Source organism: Aspergillus candidus, assembly GCF_002847045.1.
Source record: "Aspergillus candidus strain CBS 102.13 unplaced genomic scaffold BDW47scaffold_4, whole genome shotgun sequence".
Taxonomy (NCBI): Eukaryota; Fungi; Ascomycota; class Eurotiomycetes; order Eurotiales; family Aspergillaceae; genus Aspergillus; species Aspergillus candidus.
Window position 1 is genome coordinate 199,885 of NW_020194009.1, and position 12,699 is coordinate 212,583.

At 56.1% G+C, this 12,699-nt stretch overlaps 6 protein-coding genes across 6 annotated transcripts; 4 read left to right on the forward strand and 2 right to left on the reverse strand.

Moving 5' to 3' along the window:
- The first annotated feature begins 479 nt into the window (after positions 1 to 479).
- Positions 480 to 1,647, forward strand: BDW47DRAFT_99151 (TatD family hydrolase). The gene is made up of 2 exons (XM_024820825.1): positions 480 to 538; positions 601 to 1,647. Exons 1-2 carry the CDS (start codon positions 491 to 493, stop codon positions 1,507 to 1,509), a joined length of 957 nt encoding a protein of 318 aa, XP_024675495.1. The 5' UTR covers positions 480 to 490; the 3' UTR covers positions 1,510 to 1,647.
- Positions 1,648 to 1,841: 194 nt separating this feature from the next.
- mph1 (3'-5' DNA helicase) lies at positions 1,842 to 5,108 on the forward strand (the record flags this gene model as incomplete). The annotated part of the gene is made up of 1 exon (XM_024815853.1): positions 1,842 to 5,108. The coding sequence occupies one exon, from the start codon at positions 1,842 to 1,844 to the stop codon at positions 5,106 to 5,108; it is 3,267 nt and encodes a 1,088-aa protein (XP_024675496.1).
- Positions 5,109 to 5,760: 652 nt separating this feature from the next.
- BDW47DRAFT_122527 (uncharacterized protein) lies at positions 5,761 to 6,816 on the reverse strand (the record flags this gene model as incomplete). Its single annotated transcript, XM_024815854.1, has 3 exons — positions 5,761 to 6,194; positions 6,280 to 6,684; positions 6,738 to 6,816. 3 exons carry the CDS (start codon positions 6,814 to 6,816, stop codon positions 5,761 to 5,763), a joined length of 918 nt encoding a protein of 305 aa, XP_024675497.1.
- Positions 6,817 to 7,533: 717 nt separating this feature from the next.
- cap2 (F-actin-capping protein subunit beta) lies at positions 7,534 to 8,894 on the forward strand. Its single transcript, XM_024819307.1, has 5 exons — positions 7,534 to 7,662; positions 7,735 to 8,114; positions 8,191 to 8,460; positions 8,519 to 8,566; positions 8,623 to 8,894. Exons 1-5 carry the CDS (start codon positions 7,634 to 7,636, stop codon positions 8,694 to 8,696), a joined length of 801 nt encoding a protein of 266 aa, XP_024675498.1. The 5' UTR covers positions 7,534 to 7,633; the 3' UTR covers positions 8,697 to 8,894.
- A 12-nt stretch (positions 8,895 to 8,906) lies between these two features.
- On the reverse strand, positions 8,907 to 9,507 carry BDW47DRAFT_122529 (mediator of RNA polymerase II transcription subunit 11; the record flags this gene model as incomplete). The annotated part of the gene is made up of 2 exons (XM_024815855.1): positions 8,907 to 9,329; positions 9,424 to 9,507. 2 exons carry the CDS (start codon positions 9,505 to 9,507, stop codon positions 8,907 to 8,909), a joined length of 507 nt encoding a protein of 168 aa, XP_024675499.1.
- A 301-nt stretch (positions 9,508 to 9,808) lies between these two features.
- Positions 9,809 to 12,691, forward strand: BDW47DRAFT_133047 (putative transcription initiation factor TFIID subunit). Its single transcript, XM_024817728.1, has 5 exons — positions 9,809 to 10,012; positions 10,230 to 10,368; positions 10,420 to 10,463; positions 10,517 to 11,331; positions 11,389 to 12,691. Exons 1-5 carry the CDS (start codon positions 9,836 to 9,838, stop codon positions 12,443 to 12,445), a joined length of 2,232 nt encoding a protein of 743 aa, XP_024675500.1. The 5' UTR covers positions 9,809 to 9,835; the 3' UTR covers positions 12,446 to 12,691.
- Positions 12,692 to 12,699: the final 8 nt, after the last annotated feature.

The following is a 12,699-nucleotide window of genomic DNA, read 5'->3' on the forward strand; positions in this document are numbered from 1 at the left end:
TTGCAATCTTCATCTCCACCTCCAATCGTTGTTACTAGTGCTGTATGGTCTGGTATGTCTTTCTCTTCATCCATGGTCTCACTCTGTCCGACTAAACTAGACTCGACTGGGTAGACTGGTCATTCCTTGCTTGCCACCTCTAGCTGCAGGGTGCATTCAAGCCAACCCCAGACTTGGCTCGGACCTATTTGCTCCATCTCTCTCCTCCCTACGGATCTAGTACCATTTGGACTATCTAGCTATCTACTATCTACGATCTTCTCATAGGTCAAATCATCCTCTCCACTCGGCTTCGCTACCCGTGCCGATCTCTCGCTTCCTGTCTGTCTCCACTACCCATTCCAACTCCAATGACTCGCCAAGTTGTGTTGTCGATCCACTCGCGGAGAAATCCTGCAGTCATGGCAGACCTGACAACGGAAGGACCACAGGATCTTTGATCAACAACGGTCGAAAAGATCATCCCCCCCCCCCCTCCCCTCCCCCCAACATGTCACAACAGTCGCAACACCCTAACCCCCCCGTGCGGTTCGCCGACGTGAGTCCTGTCTATCGCCCCTCTATCGCCATCTCGCGGACGTGACTAAAATTTGATCCGAGGTGGCCGTCACCTTCACGGCAGACCAATTCCAAGGCATCTACCGCGGCAAGAGATACCATGATTCCGACTTTGCACAGGTCTTGCAGCGCGCCCGAGACTATGGCTGCGAGCGCGTCATGTTGACGACCATGACCCTCGCTGGAGCCCACGCCAATCTGCAAGTCGCCAGGGAGTTCCCTGAGATGTGCACCCTGACCCTCGGCGTGCATCCGTACCACGCGGGCGAGATCTACGCCGTCGACGGAAAGGCACACCTGCAAGAGCTCCGGGAGCTAGGTGTCGCCCTTCTCGCCGAAGGTCCGTCATCGCCGTTGGTGGCCTTCGGTGAGATCGGTCTCGACTACGACTATCTCAACCGCGCCGACAAAGACACCCAGCAGCGCGCGTTCCGCGATCAGCTCGACCTCGCCGTTGAGCTACAGCTGCCCCTCTTCCTGCACGTGCGCGAGTCTTGCGCCGACTTTGTCGACATCATCACCCCCTACCTGCCCCGGCTGCCGCGCGGCGGGCTCGTCCACTCCTTTGCCGGGACCGCAGAGGAGATGCGACAGCTCGTCGATCTCGGACTGGAGATCAGTGTCAACGGGGTGTGTTTCCGCACCGACGAGCAGCTCGACATGGTGCGCCAGATCCCGCTCGACAAGCTCCATCTTGAGACCGACGCCCCGTGGTGTGAGGTTCTGGCTACCGATGAGAAGATTGCACCCTACTTGGTGAATGCGCGACCGCTGCCGCCCTCGCGCAAGCACAACAAGTTCCTCCCGGGCCAGATGGTCAAGACCCGGAATGAGAGCTGTACTATTGAGCGTGTGGCCCTGGTGGTCGCGGGCCTGAAGGGGGTGGCCGTAGAAGAGGTGGCGCAGGCGGCGTGGAATAATAGTGTGCGTCTGTTTGGGCTGCGCGTGTAGCCCATCGCGGCTTGTATATAGCATCTCTACATGTTGATAGATCCTAGACTAGAGTTGGAATACCCGGGAAACACAGTGACCGACACTTGAGCAGTGATGTCTGCATGTATGATACACTCACTCATTGGAACCACAAGTATAATGCATCCTAATGGTTATTAGTTAATTAATGAGAAGTCTATTAGTTAACAATGCTGCAGTGTAGTGACATCCTCTCTATATCAATCCAATGCAAACACCCCAAACAATCACATGACACCGCGATACCGCGACGCGCCTACTGCAATGAAGTCACCACAACTTCCAGAAACACCACAACCAGCGAGGTCGCCATGTCCGACTACGACGATTATTTCGACGACGGCGGCATGGAGGATGATATAGGCGACCTCACCCGAACCGTCCACCCCAATGAGGCCGATCAATCCTCCCCGCGACCAACAAAGCGCCGCCGCCTGCACCGCGGCAAGCCCACCTCCGCGAACCGCGACAGCGACAGTCTAGAGTCAGCCTCGGACTCCTTCATAGACTACGATACAGACCCCTGCGAAGATGAAATCCCGTCACCGACCCAGTCGTCGCGCTACTTCAATGATCCCACCCCTCCGCCGCGCTCCAGAGTGAAAGCCTTCGTGCCGAAGCGCAGTGTACCCCAGGAGGATATATTCGTTACCCAGTTGACACAGCCGCCCTCGCCTCCGGAGCTGATTCGCGGTCCCCGCTGGAAGAAACCCGATCCGAGGCCCCCTGTGACGAATACCGTTCCGGCTGTACATCGTGGGGATGTGGGGGGGAGAGCGCCTGCGCCTGCGCCCGCTCCCGCCGGCGCGCCGGCTGCGGATGATGACGATGACGATGATATGGACGCTGCTATCGCTGCGTCGCTGGCCTCTTTTGAGGAGGAGAACTCCCGCGGTGGCTTGTTCGTAACCCCCGAAGCCCCCGAGTCGCCTCGCGCCGCTCCTGCTGTGCAGAAGGGCAGCGCGGAGAGCGCGTCGTTCGACGACCTCCTCGACGATATCCCCGATGATGCGTTTGACTCGGATCTCGAGTCGTCGCCGCCGCCGCTGGAAGACCCGCGCGGAGACTCACGGCCTGTGGCACGGCCTGCGCAGCCGACGCCGATACAGTCCGTTAACCGGCCGCTGGGTGTGCGCCAGACGTCGCTGTTTGAGATGGCCTCTCAGAATCGAACGGTCAGGCCGCCGCCCGTCGGGGAGCAGGTGTTTACCCCTCCGGAGAAGACAGAGCCTCCAACCCAGCACAAGCTGAACCAAGACGCGCTGGATACATGGCTCTACCCGACGAACCTGGGCAAGACCAGAGACTATCAGTTCAACATCGCGCAGAAGGGCCTGTTCCACAATCTGCTGGTGGCGCTTCCAACGGGTCTGGGAAAGACGTTCATCGCGGCGACGATCATGTTGAACTGGTTCCGATGGACCAAGGATTCACAGATAATTTTCGTCGCCCCTACCAAACCGCTTGTCTCGCAGCAGGTATCCGCCTGCTTTGGGATTGCCGGCATCCCGCGCTCGCAGACCACCATGCTGACAGGTGAAGCAGCGCCGGGTATTCGGGCCGAGGAGTGGAAGGCGAAGCGGGTATTCTTCATGACACCGCAAACGCTGATCAACGACCTGAAGTCGGGGATCGCCGACCCCAAGCGCATCGTCTTGCTGGTAGTTGACGAAGCGCACCGCGCGACCGGCGGGTACGCGTACGTGGAAGTGGTCAATTTCCTCCGGCGATATAACCAGAGTTTCCGCGTCCTGGCTCTGACGGCAACGCCGGGGTCGACGGTCGAGTCCGTGCAGGCTGTCATCGACGGGCTGGATATCTCGAGAGTGGAGATCCGCACCGAGCACTCGCTCGACATCCGCGAGTACGTCCACGCCAAGCACACGGACGTCGAGACATTCAAGAACTCCGAGGAGATAGTTTTGTGCATGGACCTCTTGTCCAAGGCGTTGCAGCCTCTCGTTGACCAGCTGCGGAACCTGAACGCTTACTGGGGCCGGGACCCCATGGCGCTGACTGCGTACGGCCTGACCAAAGCCCGTCAGCAGTGGATGCTCTCCGACGCGGGCAGGAATGCACACTGGGGATTGAAGAACAAGCTCAACGCGATCTTCACTGTCCTGGCGAGCGTGGCCCACGGCATTGATCTCCTCAAGTATCACGGCATCACGCCGTTTTACCGCCACCTGCAACATTTCCAGTCCAATACCGAAGGGCAGAAGGGCGGCAAGTACCAGCGGGAGATTGTGAAGGACGAACACTTCAAGAAGCTCATGAACCACGTCCAACCGTGGGTCAAGAACCCGGAGTTCATCGGGCACCCGAAACTGGAGCACCTGAAACAGGTGGTGTTGAACCACTTCCTAGACGCCGGCGAAGGCGCCGAGGGCCAAAACGGCGGCAGCGGCCACCCGTCCACGCGCGTCATGATCTTCGTCCACTTCCGCGACAGCGCGGAGGAAGTAACGCGGGTCCTCAAGCGGTACGAGCCGATGATCCGACCTCACGTTTTCGTCGGCCAAAGCACAGCGAAGGGCTCCGAAGGCATGGGCCAAAAAACCCAACTGGACATCGTGCAGAAGTTCAAAAAAGGCACCTACAACACCATCGTCGCCACCTCCATCGGCGAAGAGGGCCTCGACATCGGCGAGATCGACCTCATCGTCTGCTACGACTCGTCGGCTTCGCCCATCCGCATGCTGCAGCGCATGGGACGTACGGGTCGCAAGCGTGCAGGAAATATCCTCCTCCTCCTCATGCAGGGCAAGGAGGAAGAATCTTACATCAAGGCCAAGGACAACTACGAGAAAATGCAGGAGATGATCGCCAGCGGCTCCCGCTTTACCTTCCACGACGATAAGTCTCCGCGTATCCTCCCCGCCGGCGTGCGCCCTGTATCCAGCAAACAAGCCATCGACATCCCCGACGAAAACGCCGACCAGGGCCTGCCTGAGCCGAAGAGACGAGCCCGCGCACCCAAGAAACCCCCCAAGAAATTCCACATGCCCGACAACGTCGAAACGGGCTTCACCACCGTAACTTCGTTCCTCACAGGCGGCCACCAACCTCAACCCAACAACAAGAAAAAGGCAACCCCCGCAAAAAAGACACCCAGGAAAACCCGCACCCCCACCCCAGAACCAGTCGCCATCCCACCCCTGGAAGACGTCCTCCTGACAGACACCCAGCAACGGGACCTCGAACGCCGCTACTGCAACGTAGTCGGCACCAGTCCCCAGTTCATCCGCTACCCGCGCAGCGACGCCTTCCCCCGCCACCAGCTGCAGCCGCGGCCTACGAACGCCGTCAAGCATGGGTCGTTGACGCAGCGCATGATTGGTGCACTGCAGAAGATGGACAGGGTGGGACCTGACTGCGAGGGTAGATATAGGGAGGTTTTGGCGCGTGAGTCGAGTCGACGGTCGGGGGAGTCGGTGCTTGATCCGCCATCTCCGCCTTCCCGTCGTCCTGTTGCGAAGCGTAATCGGACTGATGAGCAGTCTGCGGAACGGGACAAGGATGAGGAGGACGAATTGATATCGCCTGAGCAGTTGCTGTCTTCGTTTTTTGGGCCTTGACATTGGTTTATAACCCTGACGGTTTTATCGATGGATGGTTGGGCTGGTGTTGGAAATTATATCATTGATATGGATAGGTCCTGAAGGGTGTTGGCGCAGGCGCCGCACTGGCTAAACAGGACTGTTTTGATGACGACGTGATGAGTGGTTTCGGTATGTTCTTGGGTAGAGAGGATGTATACGTTTTTGAATACAAATACATGACTCTATATATCATTCGCAACTGGTCTACTGTAATAAGGCACGACAGGTACTGATTTATATACCTGATATAGTATAATAGAATAGTATATGACTAGTGACTACGGAGTAGAGTTGGAAGAATTGAATTAAATTAGATATATCCTGGCTTGGTATTAACACCAGCACTGTACTGACAAAATCGAACTGTTTTGATAAAGAATATAATATGTAATCTTAGCATGATTTGGTAGAGATGAAGTGTGAGTTTTTCAAAATGAATTTTTGACTCTATATATCATTCACAACTGATCTACTATCACAAAGACATGCTAACAAAAACCGATCCATACACCAGACACAGCGCAATAGAACAGTATATAAACAGCAACAGAAACAGCAATAGCAACACCAACCAGCAAAAAAGACAAGCAAAGAAAGGAAAAGAGAGAGAGACAGGGAGAGAGAGAAACTAAGCCTCCTCCTCCGTCTTCAACCCTTGCGCCCAAGAAATCACCTCACCAGCCGCCTTACCCTTCAAATCTGCAACCCGGATCACCGCCGGCTGCGTCACAAACGGCATCTTTTTATCATCATCACCGTCCTCGTCACTCGCGACCACCTCCGTCCGGAACCGAGTATGGGTCTCGTTGTCCTTGTTCCACAGGCCGAAGCTCACCGCGCCGGCCGCTTCGTACGCGGCCTTCAGCTCCTCAAACCGCGCCTCTTCGTCCTTGTCTTTCTTGGCGGGCTTGAGCAGGTGGCGCAGCGGGGACGAGTCGTTGCTCTGCGGTGACAGTCGCTCCATGGCGGATTCCCAGAGTTTGGCGCTCGCGACGGCGGGGCCGGCTTTTGAGATGGCGTATGGGGCAAGGGCTTTGCGCATGGTGTGGGCGTACGATTCGTCTTTGACTTGTTAGCTAGGCTATCCCTTGTCTTTTCTTTTCTCTCCCATCGTAGTAGAAAAGAGACGGTAGATGGGAAAACTCACTCTCCAAACGTGTCTTCTCCCACGCGACCCTTCTCCCCTCAAGAATCGTCCCCTCCGCCAGAGCCAACGGATTCTGCACCACATTCAGAAACACGTCTTTCGCCAACACAACCACCGCCAGCGCCTGGGGCAGCTTCTCCACCGATCCCGGCGGCAGGCTGTCCACGAGCGCCTTCCAGCCGTCGTCGGCCTTGGTGCAGTAACCGCCTAGCTCGCGGAGGAGGGCATTGCGGGCATCCAGGGGAAATTCTTTGTCGCCGGGGAGGGACTCCACGGCGTGGGCGCGCACCCAGTTGTCAAGCTCGGTTTGGATGGTCGATAAATGGGCTTGCAGCTTTTTGTCGGCGGTGGAGACTTTGGTGGTTGCGCGGGTCTTGTGGGCCTTGGATTTGGGGGCTTTGGGGCCTGCGGTGCGTTGTTTCTGGATGGGTTGTTAGTTAGGTACAATACATGTATACTACTTAGGTGTGGGGGAGGTCTTGCTTTGGCTGCGCTGTCTGAGGCGCTGTCGTTGTCGGACTTGCGTTTGGGAGGCATGATGCTGGTTTGGATTGTAGGGATTGGGTAGTAATATGCTTGTATAAGGTTTGTGTAGAATGAAGAAGTGTATAGTCTTGTAGGCTGGTTGGATGTTCTGATCAGAAGGATATCGAGCAGTCTGTTAGGGCTTTATATATCTGATCGAGACATACTTCCGTATGTCCATGTTCAAGTGCCAACCCCCCATTCTCCTCCCCTCGGATCAGAGTCTACCCATTCTGACGCTTTGTCTTTGGAATTTACCATGGCAGTGGCTTAGATTTGTCGGATAGTACGTCCTGAGAAGGCATTTCTTTGTGGTTCTTTGAGTAGTTCTTTTCGAGATCTCTTCGCCCTTTGACTTTCTTTATTCGATGGATCGGGCGTTGGACGTAACCAAAAACAGTGAGTCCCCAACAACAGAGAGAAGAAGGAGAAGATGCCGAGATTACTATGCTTCAACTGAGAATACTACTCCGTTGTCGACTCCTTTGTTGTTTATTTTGAGAACCCCGGTAGGCTTCGTCCGTTTGATCTCTTCCACGGTGGATTTCTTTTTCTTTCAGTGGTTTCTTTCGTTTCATTCAAGTCATGGCATGAACTGTACCACCCTGTCAATCAAATCCGATATGGTCAAAGACGTTGCTGGAAGTAATGGGGGTAAAAATAGATGTGACGCTGATATCTCTCGGACGGACCCACCTGAAACGGAGTCAACAACACTAACCAACGACTCTACTCCCCTCCAACCCGAACCACTCATTCCACCGACAATCAACATCCACCACAATAATCCATACTTCTCCTCCCATTCTTTCATTCTCACTCTGAAACCATGGCAGACTCCCAATTCGACAGCGCCCTGTGAGTCTCCCTCCCTCTACCCCCTCCTATCCCCCCCCCTCCTATTCCTACCCCACACTGACACCCCCAAAGCGACCTCCTCCGCCGTCTCAACCCCCGCGACACAAAACAGCACCTCAACGCCATCACCTCCATCGTCCCCGACCTAGCCGAAGACCTCCTCTCCTCCGTTGACCAGCCCCTCGAGATCCGCCGCTGCCCTAAATCCTCCCGCGATTACCTCCTCTGCGACTACAACCGCGACGGAGATAGCTACCGCTCCCCCTGGAGCAACGAGTTCGACCCCCCGCTCGACGACGGCACCGTGCCCAGTGAGCGCGTGCGCAAGCTGGAAATTGCGGCGAACGAGGCCTTTGATGTCTACCGTGAGCTGTACTATGAGGGGGGTGTTGGGAGTGTGTACTTTTGGGATTTGGATGATGGGTTTGCGGGGGTGATTTTGTTGAAGAAGGGTATGATCTTCCCCCCCCGCTCGGAGTGACTATTTGAGCGAGAGCGAAATAAGGAAATGGAATGCTAATTAATCAGGTGTTACCCCCGGCGGTAAGAGCTCCGGCGAATGGGACAGTATCCACGTCTTTGAAGCGACCGATCGCGCCCGCATGTCCCACTACAAGCTGACCAGCACGGTCATCCTGCACCTCGCCAACGAGACCGAGGCCCTGGGCGAGATGGACCTCAGCGGGAATATGACCCGTCAGGTGGAGGTCGATCTGCCCGTCGAGTCGGATGCCAGCCATGTCGCGAACGTGGGTCGCTTGGTTGAGGATATGGAGTTGAAGATGAGGAACTTGCTGCGTATGTTTTGTTCTTGGCTTGGTCAGATTTTGGAAGAAGATGCTGATATCGTTTACAGAGGAGGTCTACTTTGGCAAGGCTAAGGATGTGGTTGGGGAGTTGCGGAGTACGTATCCCCTTTTCTCTCTTTCTCTCTTTCTTTTATTCGTGCTAACGAGATAGGCGTCTCTTCCCTCTCCGAGTCCAGCAAGGAGCGCGCAAACCACGCTGAGATGATCCGGTCGATGCACGGGTAGTAGGTTTATTCTGATTGTATGTAGATGAGCTGAGGTTCCTGGTGATCCGCAGTTCGAGCGTGCCACTGGACTAATAATGGATTGCTCTCAATAATATGGGTATCATAACGCTGCCATTCCAACTGTATCGCCATTTCTTATTCCCCAAGGGAGTAAACACACAAGTCCCTTCCCCTCCCCCCCAATGTTCCCTTCAAAACCAGTAGTCCATCAATCCATCTCCATCTTGCCTTGTCCCTCTTTCTCACCCGGACCCATCTGCTCCACAAACTCCCTCGCAGCCGCCCACAACTCCGCCTCCTTATCCTTCCCAACCGTATCCTTCCGACTATTCAACCAACTGATATCCAACGGATTTGCGGCACCAGCAGCCACCCCCGCACCCCCCGCCGCACCCCCCGCCACCCCGCCCACATCCGACAACTCCGGCGGCAAGATGGCGGCCTCCTCCAGCGCGTAAGCCTGCCGTCGCAACCGGACATCAATGGAGGACAGCAGCGCGAAGTACTGTGCGGTGGCTTCTTTGAAGCGCGTCTTGTGGGCCTCAAGGGAGCGGTCGGCGGCGTCGCCGGATCGTGCGTTCGTGAGGGCTTGGATGGCGAGGCCGGCCGAGTGGATCAATTTGGCTACATCCTGAGGGTGGTGATATTTGCTTTAGTGGGGGCCTGTATTTTTTTTTTGGTTTGTTTTATGTGAAGCTGGGTTGGTTGCGCTGCTTGCTTCTTACCTTGTCTACCTCGTTTAGTTGGCGGATGCGATCTGCGGATGTGAAGACCTGATCGGGTTGTTTTGCGGGCTTGGGGTCGGCCATTGTGTCTGTTCAGTTCCACCGAGGAAGGTGGTCCAATCCAGTAAAGGAGAGAGAATGATGTTGTCGGGATGAGCTCCAGAAGCATCGTGAGAGGCAGATAGATCACGTGCTGTACCTGGGGAACGCTAGTCCATAACTAGACTAGTCCATCATATTGATGACATAATACAAGCTAACCGCATCCAGCCTAGTCAATATCAAACCCCAAAGCCGCAAAACTCCCCGTTTACATCGATGCGTACATCATTCTCCCCATCCAACCTCGCCGGTCGTTCATCTCGCTCTCATCTATTCGCCGGCAGTTGCAAGAGAGTGCGACCACCCCATCATGTCTGCGCCAGGCGGGGCCCCCAGCCCTGCTCCCCGAAGTGGTAGTCTCGGGCCCGGTGGAGGTATGCCTTCCCAGCAGCCCATGGGCGGTCCGTCCACCCCCGTCGGCGCGCCCACCCCGGGCCCTCCGCCGCCGCCCAGCGGTGCCATGTCGCAGCAGAATTTGAATCAGATTGTAGGTTTTTTCTTATTTATTGATTTGTGATGTATGCTTTGATGGTCATTGGGGTGTTTTATGTTGAGATGGGATTTGTTAGAGAGCTTGATTGTGCAATTTACCTTTGTTATTCGCTTGGCGTTGTCCTTGCTGTGATTGCGCTCGTGTGGTTTATTATGTCGCGCTTCTGCAACATGGCGCTTGGAAAATTGAGATGCACTACTGACAATTACAGGTCATCGACTATTTGGCCAAGAAAGGCTACAGTCGTACGGAGGCCATGCTGCGCATGGAGTCCGCAAATCAAGAGATTGATGGCCGTCCTCTCCCCGCCCTGGGTGAAGACGCCCGACCTAAATACCGACAAGGTTTCGGTAGGTGTGCTCTACCCAGACCAAGTCATCGACCGTGCTGACCACCTTCAGACCTGATCAAAGTATGGGTGGAAGATAACCTGGATCTGTACAAGGTATGGCCGAATGACGCCGTGCATCGTTTCCCCACTGACGGCTTCTCCGACAGCCGGAGCTCAGAAGGGCCCTTTGGCCGCTGTTTGTCTACTCCTTTCTGAACATGGTGACCTCGTTCTATCCCCAAGAGGCCAAGCACTTCTTCGAGTCCAACAAGAACCTGTTTCTGCCTGAGCACTCGGAAGACGTGCGCACGCTTGAGCCGATCGGTCTGCCCGAACATGTCCAGCACAACTCCACCGCCAAGCTGTACCGCAACAACAAGTACCGCTTGGTTCTCAGCAACCCGGCATTTTCCAACCTCATGCAGTTCCTGGAGAGCAAGCAGAAAGAGGGTGGCTCCGTCATGTCCGCCATTCTGAGCAGTTTCTGCACGATCATCACCCGCGAGCGCGCCGTCGATGACCGCTTCAGCTTCGCTGCCATGCTGGGTCAAGCCGGCGCCGGTCACACGTTCCCCACCGAAGATGAAGGCATCCCGGGCCACCACCCGGGATCGGCCTACACGGGCGACAATCCGGCCATGGCGGGCACGCTGCCTCGACTTCGTTTGGGCAGACTCCCCATGGAACAGACGCTCGAAGGGGACGTGAGGGGTGAACTTGCCGACGAAGACGCCAAGAACCCGCCGGCGGCGGGCCAGAAAACCCTCATCCAGGAGTTAGACCACATGATCAAGAAGGAGGACGATGACGAAGCGCCGACGCGGGCGGAAATTCCCTACCCGCCGTCCACCGCTCGCGATGTGGCCATGGAGGTCCAGAAGGTGAAGGAGAACCGCGACCGATTCCAGATCGAGGGTCGGTCGGGCGGTGTCGGTCCGGGCGTCAGTGTCTGCATGTTCACTTTCCACAACACTTATGATGGGTATGATCTCTCCACTTCCTTCTTCTTCTTTCAAAAGCAAGGCTAAGCCGCCCCCAGAGTCAACTGTATAGATTTCTCCGACGATAATATGCTCGTCGCAGCTGGCATGCAAGAGTCATATATCCGCGTCTGGAGCATGGACGGAAAAAAGATCCCAACGACATACGAAAACGTAGACGACGGCTCCGCATCGAACTCCCGGCGTCTCATTGGTCACTCAGGCCCGGTCTACGCCGTGGCATTTGCACCCTCCATCACCCGTACAGAGAACGCAGTCGCGCCGACAAACACGCGCTGGCTGCTCTCATCCTCGTCCGACAAAACAATCCGACTATGGTCTCTCGACCTCTGGCAATGCATGGTCGTCTACAAAGGCCACGACCAGCCCGTCTGGGACCTCCAGTGGGGCCCCTACGGACACTACTTCGTGTCCGCTGGACACGACCGCACCGCGCGCCTATGGGTAACAGACCACATCCGCCAGCAGCGCATCTTCGTCGGCCACGACCAAGACGTCGACTGCGTCGCCTTCCACCCCAACTCAGCCTACGTCTTCACCGGCAGCTCCGACCACACCGTGCGCATGTGGGCCGTCACAACGGGCAACGCGGTCCGCATGTTCACCGGCCACACGGGCAACATCACCGCACTAGCCTGCAGCCGCAACGGCAAACTACTCGCCTCAGCCGACGACCACGGCTCCATCTTCGTGTGGGACCTCGCCCCGGGCCGCCTCGTCAAGCGCATGCGCGGCCACGGCAAGGGCGGCATCTGGTCGCTGAGCTGGAGCGTCGAGTCGACGGTCCTCGTCTCCGGCGGGGCTGACTCCACCGTGCGCGTGTGGGACGTGACAGGGCCGACACCCGACGCGGGCCAGGGCCGCGTCGTAGGTGAGGCAGGCGGCACAGCCACTAAGATCGATGGCGGTGCTGCGCCGTCCGGTGCCGCGCAGTCGTCGAGCGCTGTTGGGCCGGGCATGGGAAAGAAGAAGGGCAAGGATGTCGTCGTCACGCCGGATCAGATTAGCGCTTTTCCGACGAAGAAGAGCCCCGTTTATAAGGTGAAATTCACTAATATGAATTTGATCATTGCGGGGGGTGCGTATCTTCCTTGAGCGATGATTATCTCTTGTATTATTCTTCTCTTTCTCCTCTTTGCTCCCTCCCCTTCTCTCTTCTGATTATGGATCTGAGACACGACTCTCACAGCCAAGCAAGGAAAAGAAAGACAAGAACAAACCAGGTCATGGATTTCACAATACTAGCAACCTATCTAGCTAGATAGATAGATACAGGCGTCGGGGGTAGGCTACTAGGCTAGGTTAGCCAGGACGGGTGTTTCTTTTCATTCAATTTTTTCTTTCTATTT

Coding starts and splice junctions, on each gene's coding strand:
- BDW47DRAFT_99151 (XM_024820825.1), top strand. CDS start 491: ATGTCACAACAGTCGCAACACCCTAACCCCCCCGTGCGGTTCGCCGAC. Junction 539..600: donor CCCCCGTGCGGTTCGCCGAC/GTGAGTCCTGTC, acceptor ATTTGATCCGAG/GTGGCCGTCACCTTCACGGC.
- cap2 (XM_024819307.1), top strand. CDS start 7,634: ATGGCAGACTCCCAATTCGACAGCGCCCT. Junction 8,115..8,190: donor GGTGATTTTGTTGAAGAAGG/GTATGATCTTCC, acceptor CTAATTAATCAG/GTGTTACCCCCGGCGGTAAG. Junction 8,461..8,518: donor GAAGATGAGGAACTTGCTGC/GTATGTTTTGTT, acceptor TATCGTTTACAG/AGGAGGTCTACTTTGGCAAG.
- BDW47DRAFT_133047 (XM_024817728.1), top strand. CDS start 9,836: ATGTCTGCGCCAGGCGGGGCCCCCAGCCCTGCTCCCCGAAGTGGTAGT. Junction 10,464..10,516: donor ATAACCTGGATCTGTACAAG/GTATGGCCGAAT, acceptor CTTCTCCGACAG/CCGGAGCTCAGAAGGGCCCT. Junction 11,332..11,388: donor TTCCACAACACTTATGATGG/GTATGATCTCTC, acceptor AGCCGCCCCCAG/AGTCAACTGTATAGATTTCT.